This window comes from Planococcus citri, chromosome 3 (genome assembly GCF_950023065.1).
Source record: "Planococcus citri chromosome 3, ihPlaCitr1.1, whole genome shotgun sequence".
NCBI lineage: Eukaryota > Metazoa > Arthropoda > Insecta > Hemiptera > Pseudococcidae > Planococcus > Planococcus citri.
The window spans coordinates 9369664-9395227 of record NC_088679.1 but is presented as its reverse complement, the minus strand read 5'-3'; the positions used below and the strand labels follow the sequence as shown (position 1 = coordinate 9395227).

The window sequence follows — 25564 nt, the reverse complement described above, 5'->3', positions numbered from 1 at the left end:
TTTCATCTAAATCCAGAAGACCCGTTACTTTGAAATAGCCTTCCATATGGGTAAAATCATCTTCACTTTCATTTTCTACGCGACATCGACACGACTCTACGATATGACAATAAGTATCTCGTTCTCGTAGTACACAGGTACCTATTTAAATACGTATCTCACATCTTCTCAGCTTAGATAGGTCCGGTGTGTGTGTATTTAAAACAAATACACGCCATTAGCTGAGAAATTTGTATGAGATCAAACTCCACTCGTATAATACGAATCCCGTTAAAAAAATGGATTTTAGAACATTGTAAAATAGTTTTCGTTTTCATTTACGGATCTATGTACTCGTTCATTACACTGGTATAGTCATCATATTTCCTACTACATCGGAAGACGAAGAGTTACTCTAGCATAGAATAAATAACTTGGTTCTCATCCGACTAATACATTACCTATACGAGTGTGAATCATTAAACAATTTTCTTAAGGTTATTATAGTATATATCGATGTGAACAAATATATAAAGTCGTAGTAAAGCGAAGGATATGACGCAAAAGTCAGCCGAGTACTCAAATAAAGACTTCCGGACATTGATGACCCGAATATTGGTCTTGGCCGATGGACAGGTGTGAAAGGTGAGAGGTGGAGGATGAAGGAGGATCGCGGATGAACCGGAAAAATCGTAGACTTGGGCAAATATGAGTACAATACTATGTTTCATATTATAACTATGGTGTATCATTATTATGTACTTACATAAACATAGTACTCACATAGGTTCATTCTTAAACCTAATATGTGTATACTTTCGTTCTTCTTGTAGTCGAAATAGAAAGGTTTCGCGTACCTATTTGTGAATTGCATGTAATTCTCAAGTACCTATTCGTTTTGCATTTTTTTAAAAATGGTGATCATCGATTACAGAAAAATGAGCGAAAAGAGCAAATCCGAAGATGAATGCCAAGGAGTTATCAGACCAGCTAAAACTATAAGGACTATAACAACCACCGGCCATATAACCACGTGGTCCGAAGATATCAACGAACAAGCACCAGACGATAATAAAGAACCTAAAAAAGATACCACAAATAACGAGTAAGTGGATACTTGATCTGTCATTTTTGTATACTGTTCGATATAATGATGATCCTCGAAATACTCGTGCTACGTATACGAGATAACCAAATCATTTTACAAAATGATTAGGTGTACCCGCAAACCTCCTGGGTTTATATATTCGAATTTCAAAACAAGTTACAGTATATACGAACATTATACCTAGCTTCTTATCTCATCGTTTCAATTACTAATTTACCAAGGCATTACCCTGTTGTGACTGTTTCTTTATCATCACAGATGATTTTTCCTCGAAAACAAAACAAAACATTTATCAAACTAGAACTAAACGCATCGTTTTAACACATTTCTTACTACCTACTTAAACGCTGCATGACACTAATCCCTTAGGTATCCCTTTTGTTAATCTGATCTAATCGACCTGGGTTCTTTCTGGCTTTGGGTTACTTGTCGACTTGATTTTTGAAAGGGTGAAGATAACGAGATGATTTAACCAGGGGGTTAATTTATTTTAGATACGCTTTCAACTTCAACGACTACGATGCAAAAAAATTAGAACGCCTATGAAGTATGTCAGTGTCTCAAAAATTAGACCCCTACTAAATATGAAAAAGTAAAACCCGAAATAACTGATCCATGAGAACTGAGGACATTTTATACGAATTTCTTAAGGGAAATTTAAATTCATTTTTTAAATTAATTACATAAAATTTGAAATCTAATAAAATAAATTGAATTTTCCTCTTTGAAAAACAATACAACAGATACCCAATAACATCATTCGGTCACTCATAAGTCGCTGATGATGACACACTCAAAAATGGATACTTAACTGGAAAGTAAATTTTTCACTTTTTCTAACTTTACAATCATTATTTCATTAAAATATAAAACTTTTGTACCTAATTCAATTAAAAAAAAAAAAAAAAAAAAAAAAAAAAAAAAAAAAAAAGTGCCTCAAAATAAAGTTATGATTTTTTTAGAACTTTTATTGAAAACACGAAATTTCCATCTTGGCTTTTATCATTAAAACTAACGATGTTTTGTGAATATTCTCATCTCAAAAATGAGAGTATTCTCAAATCTCTGTTTACAAATCCATGCCACACCTCAAAATGTGTGTCAGGTAAAATTGATCTTAAATATACTCATTCTTCTAGTAGGGTTGAAAGTCCTCAGCAATAACTTGAAAAAAGAAATCGCAAGAATATTGTAAGTAGTTCGTGAAAAGTCACAAATTCTCAGATTCTACACACAACAAAATGTCAACTGACTCAAAAAAATTTTGAATTAGACAAAAAAGGAATCAAAAAAGGATCTTAAAATACGCCAAGAGCGCAAATTTCAGCTGCTGAAATTCGTTTTTCGATTTTTGAGGAATTTTCAAAATTTCAAATTCTATTATTTTAGATGAAAAAAATCAAATTTTTTTAAAAATAACCGTAAAATGCTGAAATTGAGTTTAAAACATATTTTCCACCTTCTGAGTTGACGGTGAATGGTTTTGAGCCGTTATAGGGCTTCCAGTGGATTTTCAGATTCTTCAGTTTTCAAAAAAATTTCATAAATAGGGTCAAAATGAATTCTGTGAGTATAAACTCGAATTTACAGTCTTCGTGGCCCTTTCGATGGATTTTTGCAAGTGTTTTCAAAAGTAAATAATTTTGGCTTGAATTCGGTTTGAATCCTATTTGGGACCTTCCGAGAGAAATGATTATGGTTTTGAGGCATTCTGGAGCCTCCAGCAGATTTTTAAATATCTAAAGCAAAATATTTGAGAAGAAAAAGATTTTAAAATACGAACTTATCCAAAAAAATTAGCGATTTGCAAATTTTTAGCTGACCAGGAGAACTCTGAAGTGGTCTTGGATATTAATGACGATGGTCCAAGCTGTAGACTCTCCCTTCTTTGAAGATCCCCTTACTTATTTGATTTCTTTTCCAGAGGCATCTTCTGAGTTGGATTTTTTTCTGAGTACCTTTCAAATTAAAATTGATGCCTCCACTTCGTATTTGAAAATTCAAAAATTCTCCAAAAATTGAGAAATGAAATTTATAAATGGTGAAATTTGCCCTTGTAGTTTATTTTGAGGCTCTCTTTCGTATTCCCTTCGTTCGGTTCAAAAGTGTTTTTGTTCATACAAAAATTTTAAACATTGAAATCATTTCTTTAAAATTATGAAATTTTTATTTTTAAAAAAAAAAAAAAAACACGAAATGCAAAAATTGAAGTTGTTTTTAAACGAATTTCTATAATTTAAAAAACCGGTAAGTTAGACTTTTTTCAAATCCAATTTTCAAGGAATGATTAGTTAGTTAGGTAGTTACGTGTATTTTTTTCGCGAAAAATTGAAACTAAATTTTGTCATTTTATTACTTACTACGCTGTCCTCTCCACATCGTGTTTCCCTTGACAGAAAACAGCTTTCAAAGAAGCTCAGTTTTCAAATTAAGAATAATAACTCTCCATTTGAGACTAAAGTTTGGAATATAGATTGACCTAAAAATGAGAATTTCAAACACTTTTAAATTCTCTTCATAAAACTTACAATGACGTCTCTGAAAACGTTTTGGATTAGTTAACTAGGTACTCATCTCATTTTTCAGAGGAACAGATTTGAGATTTCATTTAAAAAACAATATTCCAACTCTCATGTTAATTTTTTAAAAAAATTAATAATTATAGCCAGATCGAAGCTGTCTTTTTTTCTCATACGTAAATAGGTACTTAATCTCTCTCCCACCTAGAAAAAAAAATGTTGGCTCATATTTGTCGACAGTGAAGAGACAAAAATCGAGCGTTAGTTTCTTTATTTTCAACAGATTCTAGTAATCTTACGATTCAAATACCACTTCAGGACACTAGTTCAATGATTTCACCATTAAAAATATCATTTCCAGATCCAAGACTCCGAGAGAATCGCCAACGTTACCTATGAAAATCGAACAAGCCGAAGAAATCAATTACGACAAGCCACAATCAAGCACCGAACTAGAAGAACACACTTACTTCAATCCACGATACGAAAATAAAGAGAAACCCGACCCTGAGAAAAAGATCAATATCCTAGAAGAAGCGGTAACTATTAATAATGAAAACTTGGATCAAAAATTTTACCAAGATGAAGAAATGCAAAGATACTCGCAACCGATCAATCATCGTTATCAGACAATTTTAAATCATTACAATTCGGAAAAGTAAGTCCTACTCCTATACGAGAGATGAAATTGAGTAGGTAAATGAATTGAGCGTGTGTAATAATTTTTTCCTTTTTTGACTCAGGTACATCAAGCACATAATCGTAGATTACCCTCAAGAAGGCCCGAATCAAAATTTCGACGAACAAATGCAGATGAAATACGACCACGAAGTTCAAATGAAAGTAAATGGTAATCACGTAGGTCACCCTGGCAGTAGTTACATACGTTAGGTTAGGTTAGAGTAAATCCAATCTCAGTAATAAAATAACCCGAGACAATTTTTTTGTTTACTCGATACTACAGATTATCAAGAAGAAAGTCCATCTTACGTACCAGAATCTGGAAATTACATGTATAAGAATACCGAACAAGAAAACTACACGTTTTATCAAGATACCAAAGACGTACCAGAGAACGAAAACGCATCTCCGGTCATTTATATGAAAGCTGGACCGAACCTACCTCCTGAAAAATTATACGGTAATGTTTTACCAGGCGGTTACGATGATCAGAATCAACAAAATAATCAAGTAGGTCTACGATAATCATTTTTTCAGCATCAAAATAATACCTACTTAGTTTAATTCAACTATGAAATGGTGTAAAGTATCTAGATAAAAGTTGCTAACGTTGTGTTTTTTTTTTTTTTTTTTTTTTTTGATAAAGGTTACTGTTTACACAAGCAACGGTCAATACATCAAAGCTTCTGGTATCGGAAACGAATACTGGCCAGCATGTTCACCTGGTACCATGGATTACGATCAATCGACCAGTAATGCTCCAGGTCCTCATGCCAGCGCTGTACTCCAAGTTGCTTCCGCCGATCACCAAAATAATCATATTGGGGCTCAATATGGTCTCTACAATGGCAACCAAAACCCCAACAATTGGTTAGAAGAACAGTACGATCCCAGTAAGTTACGAGTAAATAAAATAACGTAGAACTAATATTGTTTTACTTCGTATATACCTTATACTGTTGTGTGTTAGCTTTGAATACGTCAGAAGTCGAGACACACGTTGAGTTGCTATTATAGTAACTATTATCAGTGTATTATAAACTTTTATATTCGTTTGTAATCCGCCAACCTTGGTTTACGCATCGTAGGTATTCGCTTTTGGTACCATAAAATGTACATCATTAATATTGCTACAGATAACGGAAAAGAATTAACTTAAAACAGTGGACTTTCTAGGTAGGTAGAGGTACAAATAGGTGGCAAAAAGTAAAACTCGCTGGCTTAAAACAAAAAAAAAATTATCAATAATAAGGAACACAGGACAGGTGTTTGGGGACAATGTCCAGACGCGGAAATGGTTTCATAGTTTCTTAAAGCTCATCCGCATAAGAAGGAAGTGATAAAAGTAGCATAATAAAATTTTAAAATAAAAATCGCGAACAATTTTTTCCGAAGGTATATTTTACTCGAATACCTATTGATTAGAATGACGAGGTAGGTAGGTAGATGAAAAAAAAAAGTATCGCGAAACCTTTTATTCTTTGTTTCGCATTTGAATAGGTTTCTATGTCTATTGTCTACAGGGAGGATGTTTCCGTGATTTTATTATGAGGTGTTGCAGGTGTCTAGTTCACTGTCTAGAATCTAGATAGTGAACGCTGAAACCGAAAGGGATATTACACACGGACTACGAATAAAACTGGAAAAATTTTGGATAAATATGTTGCCTATCTCGAAGATTAGAGGAGTAAACTTCGTCTAAAGGGGAAAAACAATTTGTTTCAACTTTTTTAAAATTAATAAATAAAATAAGTGACAACATTCGAAGTAGTAATAAAAATCACAGACGAAAGGAAAGCATTTTTTTTTTATTTTCGAAGCTTGAAAAAGCCAATGGTTTTTTTTCAAATAAGTACTACTTAGTAACAAATTTACGGTTTAGCAAAAATTCGTTGATGGAAGTACCTAACTTTTGACCAGTTCTTCGTGAAAATATGCGACAAAAATTGACACTGAGCCAACTTTTAGGCACTTTGCGAGAGTTTTTTTTTACCAGCACAGCCTATAATAATACAGGATACATCTAAAATCGTACTGGAGGTTTCAGAATGCCTCAAAATGGCAAAATTCAGATTCTGGAGGTTTGTTAAATAAGCTAGGTAAATCACAATTGAGTCATTCCATGTCAACTCAACCAACGTTTTTGAGTCATGTCTTTCGATTTCGCTCAATTTTTTTTTACAATATATGCCCATCCAGTAAGTAAGAACCCCGCAATTTGTTTGGCCCAGCCCCCTCAGGGGGCAGGTGGGGGGGGGGGGCTTCCATTATTTTCACATTGTCTCGAGGTACTCAACTTCAGCAGCCCATTCCTTCAAAACTATGATACTTTGATCACAACTGATTTCACAGTTCGAAAGGGTATTATATTTGGAACTTTTTAAGCATTTTGAAATTTTCAAAATTTGAAAGTTGAGCTTTCAAATTGAAAGTTCAAATTTCAAAATGGCGCTGTAAGTGGGAGCTACCATTTAAAATTCTGAAAAAATGCACATAGATGTACCTTTTGATGTTTTTTCAAAATATTCAAGTTTCGAGATGGGCTCTCTTAACAGGGGGGGAGTACCCCCACTCCCAATATTGGGCAAAACTTTCGAAAAATGAATTGGGACATGTGATATATCAAATTGTATGTTTTTGATAACGTTAAACACAAATATGACGTTAGATTTTCGATTGGACCCCATCCACGGCCCCCAGCACCTCCCCAAATGGGGTAAAAGTTCAAAATGGTTTTTTTTTCGTGCGACACATCAAATGGTATGTTTTTGGTGACGCTGAATACAAATATGACGTCAGATTTTTGATTGGACCCCATCCTCGGCCCCCAACAATTTTTTTGAACTTTTACCTATTGGGAGAGGTTTTGGAGGCCATGGGTGAAGTCGATTTAAAAAACTATGGCTATATTCGTGTTCAGCGATATCGAAAACATACTATTTCATGTGTCACACGAATGTAACCATTTTGGGGGGGTCACCCCCTTTGAGGAGGTGCTGGGGGCCATGGATGAGGCCCTATCAAAAATCTAACATCATATTCGTGTTCAGCGTCATCAAAAACGCACAATTCGATATATCACATGCCCCAGATTCTCTATCGAAAGTTTCGCACAAAATTGGGGGTAGGGGTGCTCCCCCTCCATCAAGAGATCTCATCTCGAAACTTGAATATTTCGAAAAAAGCATCAAAAGGTACATCTATGGAAATTTTTTCAAAATTTTAAATGGTAGCTCCCACTTACAGCATCATTTTAAAATTTGAACTTTCGATTTGATAGTTCAACTTTCAACTTTTGAAAATTTCAAAATGCTTAAAAAGTTCTAAATGCAATGCCCATTCGAAAAATCAGTGTTGCCACTTTTTTTCGTACAAAAAATTAGCTCAAAAAGTTTCAAAACGTGGTTTTCATATCGTTCCGACTCTCAAAAATTCTGAAAAAAATATATTATGGACAACTTCTCATGCTGAACAACATATTAAAAAATTGAGATGGTAACATGTTGCAAAGTCGATTTAAAAAAATTTAAAGTTTGCGAAAAAATTGCGATTTTTTGATTTAAAACATGAAAAAAAGTTTTGATAGGTGAAGTTGACCCATTTGACCCCCATACGTACGTACCTGTTGAAAAAGTTGAAAAAGCCCTTTCACTCGATGAAATGAACTCCTCACAAAAAAATCAAAATTCGAAAAAAATTCAGTTTTCGATTTCAAACATAAAAAAAAATTCAAATTTATTCAGTTGTCTTATTTTGACCTCTTTCTGACGTATTTCGTGAAAAAGTTGTTAAAAATTACACTCACAACAAAAAAATAAAAATTCGTTGATTTTTTGAATCTTTTCGAATTTTTATTTTTTTGTGATGAGTTCATTTCATCGGATGAAAGCGTTTTTTCAACTTTTTCAACAGATACCTACGTGAAAATAGGGGTCAAATGGGGCAACTTTACCAATCAAAACTGTTTTTCATGTTTTAAATCAAAAAATCGCATTTTTTCGTAAACTTCGAATTTTTTAAAATCGACTTTGTATTAACATGTTACCATCCCACTTTTTTAATGTTGTTCAGCATGAAAAGTTGTCCATAATATATTTTTTTCAGAATTTTTGAGAGTCGGGACGATGTGAAAACTACGTTTTGAAACTTTTTGAGCTTATTTTTTGTACGAAAAAAAGTGGCAACACTGATTTTTATGATATCACCAAAAAGCTTTTCAAAATCTCTAACTATGGGAAAAAGTTCCATTTTGGTAGGTATCGCGGTTATCGAGTAACCCACTGCTGAAATGGATGATATTTTAGGTTCGCTGAAAACTTTAGACACTCCCTGGCTGCTTTTAAAAATAGGCTAGAGGGCTGCGATTTGCGCCATTGGTCATCCCTTCGGAAGGTCTTTCCACAGGAAAAATTTCAAAAAAATCGCCGAGCCCCCCTACCACTTCTTGGTCCAATTGACGTGGAATGACCCTCATCGAATAAACGTCGTGTACGTTTTTTCCTGGAAATCGACTCAAATGCGAATGAAATTTTCAATCAGATCGAGAATTCAATCTAAAAAAATCTACCTACGTTAATAAGTAATGGAAACTATCAACATTATAATTAATTATCATTAAAATCTTTCAAATCTCTGTTCCCAGATGGCATGTTAAACATCGACATAAAAGAATGCGTAAACTGTGCAGCGAACGTAACGCCTTTATGGAGAAGAGATGGAACAGGCCACCATTTATGCAACGCTTGCGGCCTATACAATCGAATAAATGGTGTAAATAGACCACCAATCAGATCAAATCAAAAGAAAATAACCCAAGTAAATAATCCTACAAGTACAATCGCGATACATATCGTATCACGAGTATTATTCGTATAAACGAATTCATTTTCAACGAGAGTATCTAAACCTACGTAAATTTTTACCTCAATAGCAAAATGGTAATAGAAGAACAGGCGTCGCTTGTGCCAATTGTAATACTTCAACTACAACACTCTGGAGAAGAAATAATAACGGTGAACCAGTTTGTAACGCTTGCGGACTTTATTTTAAATTGCATAGTGTAAGTCTTTATTTTACTCCTAGCACGTGTCTTAGTTTATGAAACCGTACTAGGAACCTAGTCCTGATTATTAATAAAATCACGTTTGTTTTTCTTTTTTAAACAGGTGAATCGACCTTTGACGATGAAAAAAGATGGTATTCAGACGAGGAAACGTAAACCGAAAAATCCTATGAATGTTTTACAAGCTAACGCAATGATGAAATCTGATATGAAAGGTATCGTATCACTCTCAATAGCAATACTCAGTGGCGACGCCAGACAATTTGAACAGGTGTGCCAATTTTAAAAATTATAAAACCAAGTTGTAAAATTCCCCACCCCCTTCCTTCCAAAATTCTCATTCTGACCCAGCAATGTTTTAAAAATTGAAGTAAGAAAAATGATGTTGATGCATCAAGAAATGAACTTAAAATTGTTCAAAAATAACTTTTGGTTTAACAAAAATTAGTTTTTGGTAAGGAATTTTTTAAATAATTTGTAAAAGTCAAGTAAAAGTACCTTTTTTAATTCTTTTTGGAAAATGAACAGGTGTGCCCGTGCACACTGGGCACACAGGCTGGCGTCGCCAGTGGCAATACTAAAACTGGCACTAATCGCATCATCAAATTCATATTCTTATTAATGAACATGAGAACTCATTCTTGAATCTTGTGGGTGTTTTTTTAAAAAAGGAAATTGCGATATTCCAACGTTATCGGATGGTACGAAGATAGTATTTCCGCACGTTTTCACTTCCTCTTCGGAATCGAAACAGAATTACGAATCTTTACTAACCCAGCAAGAACATCAATACATGACGCAGCCTTCTTTAGTAATTCAACCGAATAACTTACTCGGTCGTCAAATATCCGAGTAAGTAAAACTGTTCAAAAAATTAAAAAATAAAATTAACACTTCGTGACCGAAAGCCTTCGCAGTAACGCTTATACTACTCAAACACACACTGAAACCGAAGAAGTTGCCTAACAAGTTCGCCTTCTTATAACCTTTAACATCATTTAGACCATTTTTACAACGTTGTTCGAACATCAAAACAACATAAATTCGAGATCATTAATAATCTACTTTACCTTTCAGTATCCCAGCTTTAGAGCCAATAAACACCCGAGATGTTGTGACTAGCGTAATCACATCAACATCCAATCATCAACGACACGAATAATGATCGAACATGAATGAAAGCAATCACCGTGTAGTCACAAAATTATAATACCTATTTTATATATTATTATCGTTCGACAAATTACTGATAAAATGTTTGTTAAGATAACGAGACACTAGTTTAACTCGGTTATATCATGTTAAGGTGATTTGTTGTATCGAAATGGTTGACAATCAATGTAGTAAATTTTTTTTAATCGACTAGTTCTCCCATAGCTAAGTATGTTGTGTGTGATTTCGATACTCGTATATAGGTATAGGTACTCGTATTCTAGCGTGTTTAAATACTTGTTCATCACTGGTTCATTTAAATTATTCGATTCGATCGTATTCGAGTATTCGTGTACGAAAACCAGTGGTTCATGTACACTATAAAATGTTATTATTAATACTTAAGTATTTACTGAATATCAACCATCGTTTGTTTTTTGTTTTATAATTAGAGAGTAGGTACAATGCAGTATTTTTTTTTTATTTTTAGTTCGATTTTTTCCATTGTTTAGTCAAATGTGTATTATGTTGTAATTATTATTACCAATACGATGATTAATAGTACCTATTTAATTCAAATTATTTTAAATAATGTAAATATGAATTACTGTAGAGTAATTTTTTTCATTTTTAGTTCGATTTTTTCCATTGCTTAGTCAAAAATGTCAAATGTGTATTATATTGTAATATTATTATTACGATGATTACTTAATAATTAATTTAAATTATTTAAAATAATGTACAGTAAATATGAATTATTAGCTTCGTAGTAAACATCATAAAGTATATAATAATGTAATATACTTCATTTATTTTATTTTTCAGTATTGTGAAACCTCACACACAGTCACACAGCTTACACAGCTACCCTCGAATCATATTTATAGCTTCCTTCGATACTCCTATAGCTCTCATCCTTCGGTTACTCGATCACAGTATTTAATTCGTCGCATATAGAGGTACTTAAACAAAATCGAACATAGTATTACTCCTATAGATTATACAATCGAACTGTACAAGATTTTTATATTTATTCGAGTTCAATATTCGGTCCATGTACAGGTTTAATATTGGTAGTATAGCTGGTGTTTTTTTCCCCCTTAAAGTAATACCTCTTACGAGTGCATACTTTTTTACTTCCACACGCAGACAACGTCGTTTTAGAGAGAAGTCTGTAAAGAAAGACATAGGACAAGTCGTTAAGCATAATTGAGCTCCGGGACCGGTTGAGGTAGAGGGATTAGTCCATTAGTAAGATACAAGGCTATGCGCTTACAAGTGGCGCCCCATTTACTGCATTTTTTTTTCTTATATTAAAATAAAATAAAAAAAAAAAAAAAAACATTTGGCCACATGAATTCTTTATAACACGGGCCAGCACTCTAATGTCTTCAGCCGACCAATAATATAGACGAATTTATTATATTTTAAAAACTTGGACAATACGTAAATTTCATTTCATCTCTGGCTGCTGAGACCGAGTATGTAGGAATTTTTTCCAGCAAACAACAACAACAACAACACAGCTTTACTTAATCGAAATCATAAGCCTATAGTGTATTTTTAAAAAGGTTTCTGTGCTGTGTGTATGTATAACTTACCTTGACGTTACAATACACGTATAGTTTATAATCTCTCATTGACACAAGTACTGTTTTAGGTTACGACCTGGAAACGAAAAAAATAACATCTTGTAGTTGGTCTTCGCGTCCTGTAGTATAAGTAATAATAGCACACGCTGCGAAATTAAAACCACTCATCAAAGAGCTGCTTGTGTTGTGTGTTGTACCTACCTTAAGAATGGTATTTGTTGGCGGCTGCTTGTTTTACATTGTCTCGAACCACTTACTAAACTACCGTCGCGAAGTTCATCAGCTTCCGGTATATGTTGGCGGAAAATTTTTCTGTCGCGTGGCTTCCATCTATTTGAATTATTTATAGGCGATGTTACACCGAGCGAGCAAATTACGATTCCGGTGTGTGATCTGAGAAGCAGCGTAGAAGAATTCATTCGAGCCTCGAGGTGGTCTTTTTCGAAATATTGGATAAGGAATTGCATGTACTTCGAGTAATACCTGTACGAACAAAAAATAGGTACGAAATAGTTAGGTCGTATTGGTGCAAATATAGGTACCTACCTGAAATAACATGACAACGTGCCTGTATTATTTTCCATCGTAACAATTAGCTACCTATTAAGCTTATGGTAGGTATTCATGCTCCCCCTCCTTCCCCTCCACCTCACGTACATAATTGGTTTGAGAGCTGGTAACAGAGGATTTAAATTGGGAACTAAAAAACTAAAATATTGAAATTTCTACGCCTGCAAATAATCAAATAGGTAACAGAGATGCTTTATAATGAAATGATCAATAATCAACGCCAACGTGTAACACGTCAGTGAAGTTATAATTGCAGATTACGACGAGGCCTTGAAACGCTGCGGTGTCCGAGTGGTTAAGGAGTTGGACTCGAAATCCAATGGGCTCTGCCCGCACAGGTTCGAATCCTGTCCGCAGCGATGAAAGCTCAAAATTTTTTTTAACTGAAATTTTTTGTATTATTGCATCACCAACAAACCCAATGAAAAAAATTTCCACTAAACCTATAAATGCCGAAGATCTATACGTTCGATAATTAGTTCTATGAAAATGAAATGTGATCTTTCGATTTTGTTAATTTTAATTAGGTATCTCAGTTGAATCAGCACTCGTTTTTGTCCTTCATACCGTCTAGGGAGTTCGGGATTGGAAAGAGAAGAAGCTATACTCACACAGTTGTGATTTCTTTTCTTACGAAACTATCAAATCTTGAGGGCTCATATTACACTAGGGAACCTTTGGAACTTACGGTTTTTGATTTTAACGAAACTAAGCTAGATCGAAAAAACATGCCTTGAATCTTCCGTACTCAAAATTACAGGCGCTGAAGTTGATTTTTGGATTTTTGGCGAATTTTTGTAAATTCGAAAGATTTAAAAAAAGCTGTTTAAGGGTGATTTTTAAATCATTTCTTTATGAAATACAATTTTTTTTTGAGCATACGTGAATCAATGCGAATAATTACTTCAATTTAATACCCTCACATCAACAACGTACCAGTTTTGGGCAATTCTAAAGCCTCCAGCGATTTTTTTTATTTTTCTGCAGAAATTTCAAATCGCTCTCATGTTTTGGAAGTTTTAAAAATTAACTTTGATACCTAAAACGTTGGTCGCTGCTTATTGGGCTCTCTCTCTCTCTCGACCATTTCAAGTCTTTACTGTAAAATTCTAGTAGTGCCAGTACAAAAATGAATTTTTAAAAAGTTTCGTATATTCCAGAAAATGTGGGGAAAAAATCAACTTCTCAAAAGAAGTGAATAACGAGCAGTTTTTTAGCCATATTCGTCTAATGTGTCTACATACATTGATCACCCGACCAGAAAACAATCTAAATTTGACCTTTTTTGGGAGACTCGAATGAATTTTTAGTGAATTTTGGACTAATTTGTGAATTTGAGAAAAAGTGAAATAAATCAAATTTTTAAAAAAAAGGTAGCTTCTATAACTTTTGTTTGTGCATCGGACTGTAAATTCAAAAGTAAAATACTCTCAATTTTTTCAATTTTTTTTTTTTTGAAATTTATATTTGGTCAAAAATTTACTTTTGAATTCAAACTCGTTGAATTTTACGGTAACTAGGTACATCTACATACCTAAAACGACCGGGAGGGTGATCAATTAATAAGTACACCGAAAAAAGTTTATAGCTCCAGAAGTCCATTTCTGGACCTTCCAGAGCAATTTTAAATTTCCGGAGAAAATTGGTAAATCGCTGGAGGCTCCAGAATAGCCCAAAATTAGTTAGTTGTTAATGTTTAAGACTTGAATAGCAGGAGTTATTCACATTTTGGTTCATATTGCTTAAAAAAGTCTAAATTCGTAAAAAATTTTAAATCGCTCTTAAAACAGCTTTTTTGAATTTTTAAATTTTCAAGAATATGTCAAAAAAAAATTTTTAATTTTTTGTGAGGGTGAAGAGGAGAGGGTAGGGAAAATCTTGCATGCAGATTTTTTCGTTGTCCAATGTTTTTGAACATTCTACGATTTCTCGCTGTGGAATGACGTTGTATAAAATATGGTTAGCATACGAAGAGTGATATTCCAAAACTCGCTTTGTCCATTTTTATAAAAGTTGGGTTTTCAGTGGTACCTGGTAGATGAAGTATTAACTCATATTCCTACATCATCAACCTACCAAAATGAGGTGTTAAACTCACCTAAATAGCCAATTCACTAAAAATTAAAAAAAAAATAATGCTCCAAAACGTGCTTTGTCCATCTTTATTGAAATTTTTTTCAACAGTATTTAGTGGATGAAATGTATACCTACACTCCTACATCATAAATCCACCCAAATAAAGTGCCAAACTCGCCTAAAAAGTCAATTTACCCGTTTAAAGGGAAACTGTTTTTCCTCTCTCCTGAAAAGTTGTGAAAATGGACAAAGCGAGTTTTGGAATATCACTCTTCATATCAATTTTTCATTCGCTCGCAGAGCATTTACAAACACTTCACAATTTCTTTGGGAAGGGAAAGAGATCAGAATTAAGTACATCTACGCAACGATGTCTTTATAAACATTCTATATTTCTTCGAGGAGAGGAGGGTGTTTACAATACCTTTACCCATTCGATTTAAAAATTTTCAAATATTTACCTAATCTTTTTTGAGCGTTTTTTAGAAAAATTTTCATCACATTTTTTCGACGTATTTATTCTAAAAAAAAAAAACAAAACAAATTAATTCTCACAAAATTACTTTCAAAATAGCAAGACTGTCAGACACCCTGAATGATAGCTCCTCAGTGCCCTTCCAATCATTCAATTTTGATGGAATGAATTCGAAAATTTGTATTTCGAGGGGTATAAAAACGAGTTTTTCTTGTATAATAAAATATAAAGATGAGGTATTTATTACTTTTGCTTCAAAATTTTAAAATTTGAATGATGATACAAAAAAAAAAAATACACTTCATTGAAAAAGAAAAACAAGCAAGCCCGAGACCCGAGTGAAGCGAGGCCAAAAGCTTTAAAAATTCATGTTCAAATATTATATACAACATATAATTTGAAACCGCTGAGCTCAAATATTTAAATAAGTTATTTTTGAATTCACGTCTTTATAGTATCGTGCCCTTCCAGCCAATTCATTTTTTTTTTCAAACTGGGAAGCTGGAGAAACTGAAGGAGGGTATGAAAACACCCTACCATACCAAAAGTAAGGTCAATATGGGGTCTGAATCCACTTTTTAATTTTTCTCGCAAACTTCGAATTTTAAAATTCTGTTTTAATTTCATTGAAAAATTCAAAATTTGATCAAATTATTCACCGTGGTTTCGAGTCATCCTAGAGCCTGTATGTGGATTTTTAGATTCACGAGTTTCAAAAAATTCTTCCAAAAAAAGCCCAATGAAATTCAACAACGGAAAACTCGTGCTAATCGTCCTTGTGCATGACCAACTTCCATGGAATGAGATGAAAATTTTAAAAAATTTGATTTTGCCGATTCAAATCCAAAATTTTCTCCAGTACATTAGCAATTATTTTCGAAAAAAAAAAACGTTCGTTCAAAAACTCGTCCAAGTCTTCATAAATACTCGTATGTACCTATACTTACTCTATTTTCGATCGCTCGAATCTATTGATATTGGTAATAATTTCAAAGCATACAGGTCCCTTCAGCTGATTTTTGAATTTTCCAGTCGAAAAAAATTCTCATAAAAGGACCCAATAGGTATAATAGGGTAATTCTCAAAAAAAAGGTCAATTTTGATGTGCATAATTTTGAAAAATGAAAATCATTTTTTTGGAAAATTTCAAGTGTGAATCATTTGTATAGGTGTCCCAGATCCCTGTTCTAGTGTTGGGTTGGCCTCAATTCAATCCCCCCCACTGTGGACCCCGGCCCCCCCAAAACAGCGATAATTAGGATTCGACCCTCATTGATGTATAATATGTCGATTGATATGTTTTCGAGGTCGTAGAATTCGAATCTGGAGTTATTTTTTATGTAGAGGTGGAGGGTTAGGCGTGGGGAGGGGGAAAATGTCAAATTTTGCTTATATATTATCGTGTAATATGTCGATTTATGTTTTTCTGGCCGCAAAGTTCGAATCTGGACTTATTTTTTTGGTAGGGGTAGAGGTGAGGTGTGGGGAGGGAGAAAATGTCAAATTTTGCTTGTATTATCGTATAATATGTCGACTAGCGCGATAAAAGTACAGCTGTCTGAAATTTGGCCAAGTCGAAGGACAAATGGGCGCTGGACAAGCCGAAGGACAATCTCAACGTTTTTTCGTTTCTAGCCTTACCTAATGGACATTATTCGAGTTTTAACACGTAATAAATGTGTACTTATCATGTAGAATAACTTCCCTTTCTTAATTATCGTTTTTGGCGGGCTCATCAGGGTAAATGAAAAGGCAAGCCGAAAAACACCGATTTTGCGAAATATCATATTTTCAGAGACAAGTACGATCAGAACGAGCCATTGCGTAGGTTTTGAAAATAACATTGCGGGGTAACATTTTTATGAGGACAGTGAACCAGTGCAGCCACTCGCCAGAAAAAAATGTTGGATTGGGAAGCTATCAAAAATAATTGAAAATTGCTCTAAAATTTGCGCAAAAAGTGTGTGACAGTTTTCAAATGTGAAATGTGAGCTTCCTATGGACTTATTTCAATTGCAATTTGCACAATAATGAACCTTCGTGTTCTATGATAATGAGAATGTGTCAATTTTTCCCCAAAAAAATGAAGTTCGTGACACTTTATAACATTCATTTTCAAAAACATGGCGTGTGACAGCCAAGTTGAAGGACATTTGGGTTATAAAATCGAATGTACACCAATGAAAAGAGGGGCTAAAAATCTCAATACCATATGTGAAATGTGTGGAAGATGATCCTTGAATGGACCAAAAAAAAAAAAAAAATTCATGCTAAAACCTTTGAGAAATTTGCCATGTACACGATTTTTACCTTTTTTTGAGAATTACCCACAGTTAACACTCAGCATTCAAAAATGAAAATTAACTATCTTTATCGTGACTCCTTTGGTCGATTTAGATACTTTTTACGCTCACTAGTTCATACTCACTTTCAATTTTTTTGTTTTTGAGAACTAAAAAATTGAAAAGTCTACTGAAGATTCCAAAATCACTCAAAAAAATCACCAATTCGATACAATATTGCTACAAAGCTGCAAATGCTGAATTAAAAAAAAAAAAAAAAAAAAAAAAAAAAACTTGAAAAAGGTAAAATTACTCAGCATTAAGTACTGAACCTTTTGGTCTATTTTTATTTTGGTGGGTACAAAGGTAATAATTTCGAAAACTTTCTACATTCACTTTTTGTAAGTAGGTACATTTTCCAAGGCTGAATTTTTCCATAAACTTTTTTTTTAAATTTTTGGTTTTATGACTGACTATAGAGTAAGTATTTGTTCATGTATTTTTAAAACAAGATAAGTCTGTCGTTGAACTTTTTGTACGAAACTAAATGCAGGTTTAAGTAAGTATGGGTGATATTACCCTTCTCAGTACTAAAATAAACACAAACGACAGCTTGTTTTGAGAAATAAATACTGAGGTAAAATGTTTTAAAAAACTGAGTTGTAATTCAAGTTTGAATGAATTTCTCATTGAAAACATTTTTTTTTTTGTTTTTTTTTGCATCCCATAAATATACCTACTTATTCTTGCTTATAGAAAAAGTTGAACAAATAAAAAAAATTAAAATGAAAAAAATTCTCTGCAGCGTTACTGTCAGCTACCTCTTCATTTCAATTTATTGAATTAGGTACGTATAAATATATTCTATAATATTATCTTGCGTTATTTCTTCTAAACTTTTTTAAATTAAAAATAATTTTTCTCGTTGAATGTGAAAAAATTATACCCACGAGTGATAGGTATAGGTATTAGGTAGACTTAAGTAGGTATTCCTACCTCTTTGTAAACCGTTCTTAATTTCCAACTCGTGCCTTTCAGGTAGCTAACATGAATCACCAATTCAGGAGATACGGACTCGTGCGTTAACAATATAACGATGTCACGACGGGCACACCTTCGTAAAACAATAGTATAGTCCCTTTAGACTGGAAGCATGATGCCATATTGTACATTTCAAATGCTTCCCCAACAACACGTAGCAGTCCGACTGAACCATTCTGGAATTAAAACGACATTATTTTAGCATTAAGAATATACTGTTATTACGTTATTAAACCTTAATTATTAAAAATGTTCAATTGCGAAGAATTAAAAGAGTATGCGGTGTCGAGAGGAAATAACACGTTCGTGTGGATGGTCGTCGATCTATGATTAATGGATTCAGAAGATCTATTATACTTGTTTGAAAGTGTTAATTACAGGTGTCATATAGTAGGCATACGTAACGGTGACTATACAAAGTAGTTGATATAAGTATAGGCATACTTAATATGAATTAATATACCAATGGTAATTACAATTGAACACTTGAATCAGTCCTTAAAAACATTTTACGTAAAAAAAAATTGTGATGGTGTAATTTGATGTTATTGTTGTAGGTAGGTACGTTTTTTTCCCTTCGAACAAATACTTATAGGTAGGTAAATTACGAAAATCAGTACACCTCTACATGTAGTCAACATATTACGTCGCAGCCTTCTCAATATACTAAATAGGTAGTATTTCTCTATATTACAAAACACTCATGATGTATAGTGTTACGATTTTTTATAAAAACAAATTTACGAGAAAGTTACCAAATATGTCAACCAGTCGTGTCATTATCATTAGGTATACCTAATTAATGTTTTCCAAGAAAACGAATGAGTTTACCATAGCAGTTGTATAGAGACTATACGACTTGAAAATATATTCAATAAGTACGATGATACCTACGGATTGGCCAAGCTTCGTGATTGGCGTTCAAAGTTTCAACTTACACCCAAGAAGGTGAGGTACACAAGGTACCTGTGACACGTTTTTTTATCGCTCGAAAAATAGTGTAATTTCATTTAGCCACCTAGCCAACTATCTTTTACGTCGAGTAAAGTCGTTAAAATTTTCGGATAAGATAGAACTTTTGTTTTTGAGCTATTTATCGCTTCGCCAGTGTGTTTGAACTGAGGTAAATAGGTTCTGAGTTTTGTTTATGGGTATCGTAATGCTTGTGCGAATGAAAGTTTAAAAGAAAAAAATTTAAGTTGCATGATAAATGAGGTACGGATGAGCTAGGTTGGTGTTAAGGGGGAAATGAGTTGAAGACTGAAGTGCAGTTTTGTAAGTTAGTGAAAAAAAAAAAAAAAAAAAAAAAGGAAATAAAAATAAGACGTGTCGAATAAGGATTTAGAAAAATACATTGATAAGAATTTTATTGATTTAGTTTTTAGAAGATTGTTTCAATATGCACAGAAAGTCTTGAGAGTTTTGTTGAGTGTTTTATGGAGTATTAAAAAACATTTTCGTCGACTGAAAGTTAGCTACCAACATTTTTGGGGAAAATGATATTACATAATATTGAGGAAATTATTAATCAGATTCATTCATTTCGATTGGAGATTGGACTAAAAATCTAATCATCGTAATCAATGATTTAAAAATTTTTGTTTTTCTTATAAGTTGAAATTACCTACCTGTTAAGTGTTAACATATTGTTGTTTTTTTGCTTTTATCGAAAAATATTTCCAAACAACAAATACCTGCGCAGGTGAAATACTTGTTTTCGTTTCGGTCGTCGTTTTTAGTCCTCGCCGTATAGTATAATTGCCCAGTAAAATAAGGAAAAATTCCTATCAAAGAAATGTTTGTTGTGGTGGTCAGTACAAAGCTATTCTATTATAAACGTACTAAAAGTCCTCAAATCGTATTCGAAGGTCTTAGTTTTTGAGATATTTTGATCCAAATTTGGAAGACGATCAAAAACATGGCTTCTCAAGACTATAAATAACGAGTCATTTTATTTTTTCATAAATTTGAGCGATTTTTAAATTAAATTCTTTGGAAAATTCGAAACCCTGTCGGACCCTGAATTTTTTGTTCGGCTGGCTGAAAGTTCTTTAAGAAGCTGCTTTACGAATTCTCCTGTGTTATGGTGGTAAAATGAGCAAAATCGATGACATGGAGGATCAAGATGTTCTCTTGTCAGTTGTTTTACTATGGGTAATATATTAAGGAAAGCATCGTAACTGGCGGAAAAATTTTAAACTCAACGAAGCTAAATCGGAAAAGCTTGCAAAAATTTCAACCGAAATTTCAAGTGCTTAAATGCATTTTTCGAATGTTGACGAATTTTTGAAAATCAAATTTGGACCAAAAAATAAATGCTGAAAAATCAAACTTTTATACCAAATTGACTCAGAAAGCTTGAATTTGGTAAGTATCCTATTTTCAATCTCCCGAATCGATTGGTTATAGGATTTAGAATCATTTTTGAGTTATTCTAGAGCACATTAGCAGACTTTTATAAATTGAAATTCTCGCAAAATTTTACCCAGCGAAACTGGAAAGTTGAAATTTACTTTATATACTGTAATTTCAACATGCTGAGTCGATTAAATGGGGTTTAAAGCCCTTTCTTTAGCCTCCGTGTATTTTATAAATTCTAGATTTTCAAAAAGGGCCATTAAAACCGTCCAAATTAACTTGAGCATGATTCATAATTTAATACTGACAAAAAGGAACCTTTGAACCTCTTGAGATGAACGCCTCCAATTTGGATGGGACCACGGTTCTTGGAAAGAGCATTGTATGTACCTAACCCCCATAACCAAAATTTTTGCTGCTAATTTAATACTGACAAAAAGGAGCCTTTGAACCTTTTGAGATGAACGCCTCCAATTTGGATGAGACCACGCTTCTTGGAAAGAGCATTGTATGAAACCCCCATAACCAAAATTTTTGCTGCTCAAATTGATTTTTCGATTTTTTGTGCATTTTTGAAAATTCATAATTAGCCATTTTTGGCGGATTCTCTTTGTTGAAAAAAAAAAGTTAAATGTAGGGCCATTTGTGCAATAAAAATGATGAAAATTGGTCCTGAAACTAGTGTCAACTCTCTCGAACCGAATTTCATCATTTCTAGCCATTCTGAAGCCTCCAGCACGATTTTAGATTACTTCAGAATTTTTAAATTTTCTTAGGTGGCATAGAAATCAAGACGTTGAGAAAAGGTAAAAATTGATTTGTGGTTCATCTTTGGCTGATTTAAAAAATTTATTCAAATTGTAAGCGATTTCCCAGCGGACAGTTTTTATAACCAATATATTTTTAATGATGAGTAAATGGAGAACGCTGGTAAAAAAAAAACTCCCTTGAGGAGTTGAGGTGCCTGATTGGAAATCTGCTCAAATGTGGAAAAATTCTTTAAACAGGTCTAGGATGAGCCTCGTCAACTCATTTCTACGCCTTCTGGAGAAATTTTATAAGGAGTTCTGGAGATATCTAAAATTGCGCCAAAGGCTTCAGAATGGCTTGAAATTGCAAAATTCGGATGGAGGGGGGGGGGTAATTCTTTGACAAGTTATGGTCATTTGATGCAAATTGCAAAAAATTTCCATACAAACCGAAGAGTTTCGACTTTTTTTGAATTTTTTTCGTGAATATTTTGGTCAAAAAAATGCGCTTGAGGTACCGCCTGAAAATCGGTTCAAATTAGGAGAAATCCCTTAAACAGGTCGAGGATGCCCACAACTTAATCTTTAGCTGCCCAAATTCATTTTCATGACTTTTGAAGAAATTTTAAAATTCTTGAGAAATCATTTACTGGGTTTTAAAATTTATTAAGTAGGTACCTACCTATATATATCAGAGTTTTTGATTTCATTTTCACTTTTCGATTAAGTATGTTTTCAAGTTTTCAATTTGTTTCGAATTTTAAATTTCATTTTTCAACTTTACTTTTAGTTTTCAATTTTGTCTTCATAGTTTTCGGTTTTATTTTCTGGATTCGATTTTATCCTTGAGGTTTTCGATTTTTTGTACGTTTTTAGGTACTTCAATTTTTTCAGGATTTTAAAATTCATTTCAAGTTTTAAACTTTTTATCATCAATTTTCGGTTTTATTTTAAGAATTTTAGATTTGATTTCCAATTCTCAAGGTATTCTCGGGGTTTTCAATTCCATTTGTGATTTTCAATTTCATTTTTTTAAAGATTTTTAAATTTTATTTTCACTCTCTTATGTGATTATTAAATTGTGAGCCTACATGTCATTTGCTTAGTCATAATGTTTTACCAAGCAGCTCAGTTCTACGTAAAATTACCTAAACGAATATCTTTTATAAATTCTAGCCCTTAAGTAGGGTCATTCCACGTCAATTGGACCAAAAAGTGGTAGGTGGGTTCGGCAATTTTTTTGAAATTTTTCCTGTGGAAAGACCTTCCGAAGGGATGACCAATGGCGCAAATCGCAGCCCTCTAGCCCATTTTTAACGGCAGCCAAGGGGTGTCAAAGTTTTCAGTGAACCTAAAATATCATCCATTTCAGCAGTGGATTGCTCGATAACCGCGATACCTACCGAAATGGAACTTTTCCCAATAGTTAGGGGTTTTGAAAGGCTTTTTGGTGATATCATAAAAATCAGTGTTGCCACTTTTTTTCGTATAAAAAATTAGCTCAAAAAGATTCAAAACGTAGTTTTCATATCGTTCCGACTCTCAAAAATTCTAAAAAAAATATATTATGGTCAACTGTTTATGCTTAACAACATATTAAAAAATTGGGATGGTAACTTGTAACAAAGCCGATTTAAAAAAATTTAAACTTTGCGAAAAAATGCGATTTTTTGATTTAAAACATGAAAAAAAGTTTTGATAGGTGAAGTTGACCCATTTGACCTCTATTTTTACTTATCTGTTGAAAAAGTTGAAAAAACCCCTTCATTCGGTGAAATTAACTCATCACCAAAAAATAAAAATTCAAAAAAATTCAAAAAAAAGCGAATTTCATTTTTTTGCTGTGAGTGAGATTTTTATCAACTTTTTCATGAAATACGTCAGAAAGTGGTCAAAATAAGACAACTGAATAAATTTTAACTGTTTTTGATGTTTGAAATTGAAAATTGAATTTTTTAGAATTTTGATTTTTTTGTGATGAGTTCATTTTATTGAGTGAAAGGAGTTTTTTCAACTTTTTCAACAGATATGTAAAAATAGGGGTCAAATGGGTCAACTTTACCAATCAAAACTTTTTTTCATGTTTTAAATCAAAAAATCGCATTTTTTCGCAAAGTTTAAATTTTTTTAAATCGACTTTGTTACAAGTTACCATCCCAATTTTTTAATATGTTGTTAAGCATAAACAGTTGACCATAATATATTTTTTTCAGAATTTTTGAGAGTCGGAATGATATGAAAATTACGTTTTGAAACTTTTTGAGCTAATTTTTTGTACGAAAAAAAGCGGCAACACTGATTTTTATGATATCGCCAAAAAGCCTTTCAAAACCTCTAACCATGGGAAAAAGTTCTATTTTTGTTGGTGTCGCGGTTATCGAGCAATCCACTGCTGAAATGAACCCACCTACCACTTCTTGGTCCAATTGACGTGGAATGGCCCAGTAGTAATTTTGCCAACATGTAGGGGCGAGTTAATGGGAATAAAAATCAAAAAATCAATATTGTGCATCAAGATTCAACGTCTCAAATCGCATCTTTTCAACAGTGGTGTCAATTTTTTAGTCATTTTTGTCAGTTCAAAAAACCGAAGAAATTGTATTAAGTTGCTGTTGTTGGAAATTTCTCTAAATTTTTTCCAGCTGGTAAGAATGATCAGAAAATTGGAACCACCGTACTTCAAAATGTTTCCTCAGTCTCAGAAATGATTTATTATGTTTTAATTTTGGCATAATTAATGCAAGATAAGTTATTTATTAGGACGACAATTTTTTCAAAACGTGAATTCGCTAAAAAGTACACATTTTGCAATTTTTTACCACTAAAAAGGGTTTTAGAATTTGATGAAAATAACCCAAGTTGACGCATAAGTTCAAAAATCCTCTTTTAGAATTAAAATGAGTTTGGTAGAATGAGCTGGTGCGAAAAAAATGAAAATTTTCAAGAATGGCCCATTTCAGGTCCCATATGTCCCCCCCCCCCAGGACACCTCAGGAGCTAAAATATTTTCCAAGTGACTTTAATCTCAAAATGAACGGAATTTACAAAAATTCTTGAGAGAGATCGCATTTTCAAAATAATTTTCCACCAAGTAGGCAATCATTGTAACTCTACACCCCTGATCCCTGCAAAGGATATCACACACTTAACAAAACCTACATAAAAAATCCTTCACAACACTTATAAACCTCTCAAGCCTCATCCACAATGTCATCAGCACTTCCAGCTACAGACTTCACCTCACAAACGAGACAGTCTCCGCGTGCCATCCACATGATACCAAACCTTTCTCAACAGAACCCCTGCTGAACCTACAGGTGAACGACCTGCAACCAGAGCCACAGAACCAGCGACCAGCGATCTGTATTCAAATGGATCCGCGAGACCGCGACTCGAATTCTTTTTTTCCTCGTTGAATAATTTCCATTTATTTTCATACTCCTCGTACGAGTAATACTACTTACTCGTATTGTCGCGAAGGGAGGAGCTTGAATTGAAATTATTCGAGTCATGCGAGCTAATTCAGCTCCTCCTGCTTCATTAATATACAGCTCGAAGTAACGCCTTGAAAATACCCAACGTACTCTGGTGTTTATTCCGACAACTAAGCCAGGTAGCATCAAGTTATTGTCCTTCGATGATAACAGATCTTCACAAGTTGCGGTTTCAGGTAAACAATTCATCGTCTTATCGTGATCGTTTCGATTTGTGGGCACTGTTCGTTGTTTTTCGTGTGCCTTTTTTTGGTCGTTTGGTCTGAAATTTCGAGATTGTTTGTGATTTTTATGCTGGGTTTGATCGATGTGCAGATAGAGTTTTTACGTGAATGGTAAGTTGCATTTTTTTTTTTTTTTTTTTTTTTTAGAAAATTAATTTGCTAATTTATTAGGTAGTTTGTTTTTATTTTTTAAGCGAGTTAA

At 33.3% G+C, this 25564-nt stretch overlaps 2 protein-coding genes and 1 non-coding gene across 4 annotated transcripts in view; all 3 read left to right on the top strand.

Annotated features, from left to right (window-relative positions):
* LOC135839590 (uncharacterized) overlaps positions 1 to 11306 on the top strand; it is a 28873-nt gene extending 17567 nt beyond the window's left edge. Inside the window, exons 2-11 of the mRNA XM_065355681.1 lie at positions 914 to 1084; positions 3968 to 4264; positions 4350 to 4456; positions 4571 to 4797; positions 4934 to 5180; positions 8930 to 9102; positions 9218 to 9346; positions 9453 to 9564; positions 10021 to 10201; positions 10427 to 11306. Coding sequence (XP_065211753.1) covers positions 918 to 1084; positions 3968 to 4264; positions 4350 to 4456; positions 4571 to 4797; positions 4934 to 5180; positions 8930 to 9102; positions 9218 to 9346; positions 9453 to 9564; positions 10021 to 10201; positions 10427 to 10511 — 1725 coding nt within the window. The 5' untranslated portion in view covers positions 914 to 917 and the 3' untranslated portion in view covers positions 10512 to 11306. The remainder of the gene's footprint in view (positions 1 to 913; positions 1085 to 3967; positions 4265 to 4349; positions 4457 to 4570; positions 4798 to 4933; positions 5181 to 8929; positions 9103 to 9217; positions 9347 to 9452; positions 9565 to 10020; positions 10202 to 10426) is intronic.
* Positions 11307 to 12940: 1634 nt separating this feature from the next.
* On the top strand, positions 12941 to 13022 carry TRNAS-CGA (transfer RNA serine (anticodon CGA)). The gene has a single exon. It is a non-coding gene; the product is annotated as a tRNA-Ser (tRNA).
* Positions 13023 to 25102: 12080 nt separating this feature from the next.
* LOC135840425 (GATA-binding factor A-like) overlaps positions 25103 to 25564 on the top strand; it is a 43172-nt gene continuing 42710 nt past the window's right edge. Inside the window, exon 1 of one of the 2 annotated variants that reach the window (XM_065356956.1) lies at positions 25103 to 25473. The gene's annotated coding sequence lies outside the window, so the exon portion shown is untranslated. The remainder of the gene's footprint in view (positions 25474 to 25564) is intronic. The other variant, XM_065356955.1, reaches the window with a different exon arrangement.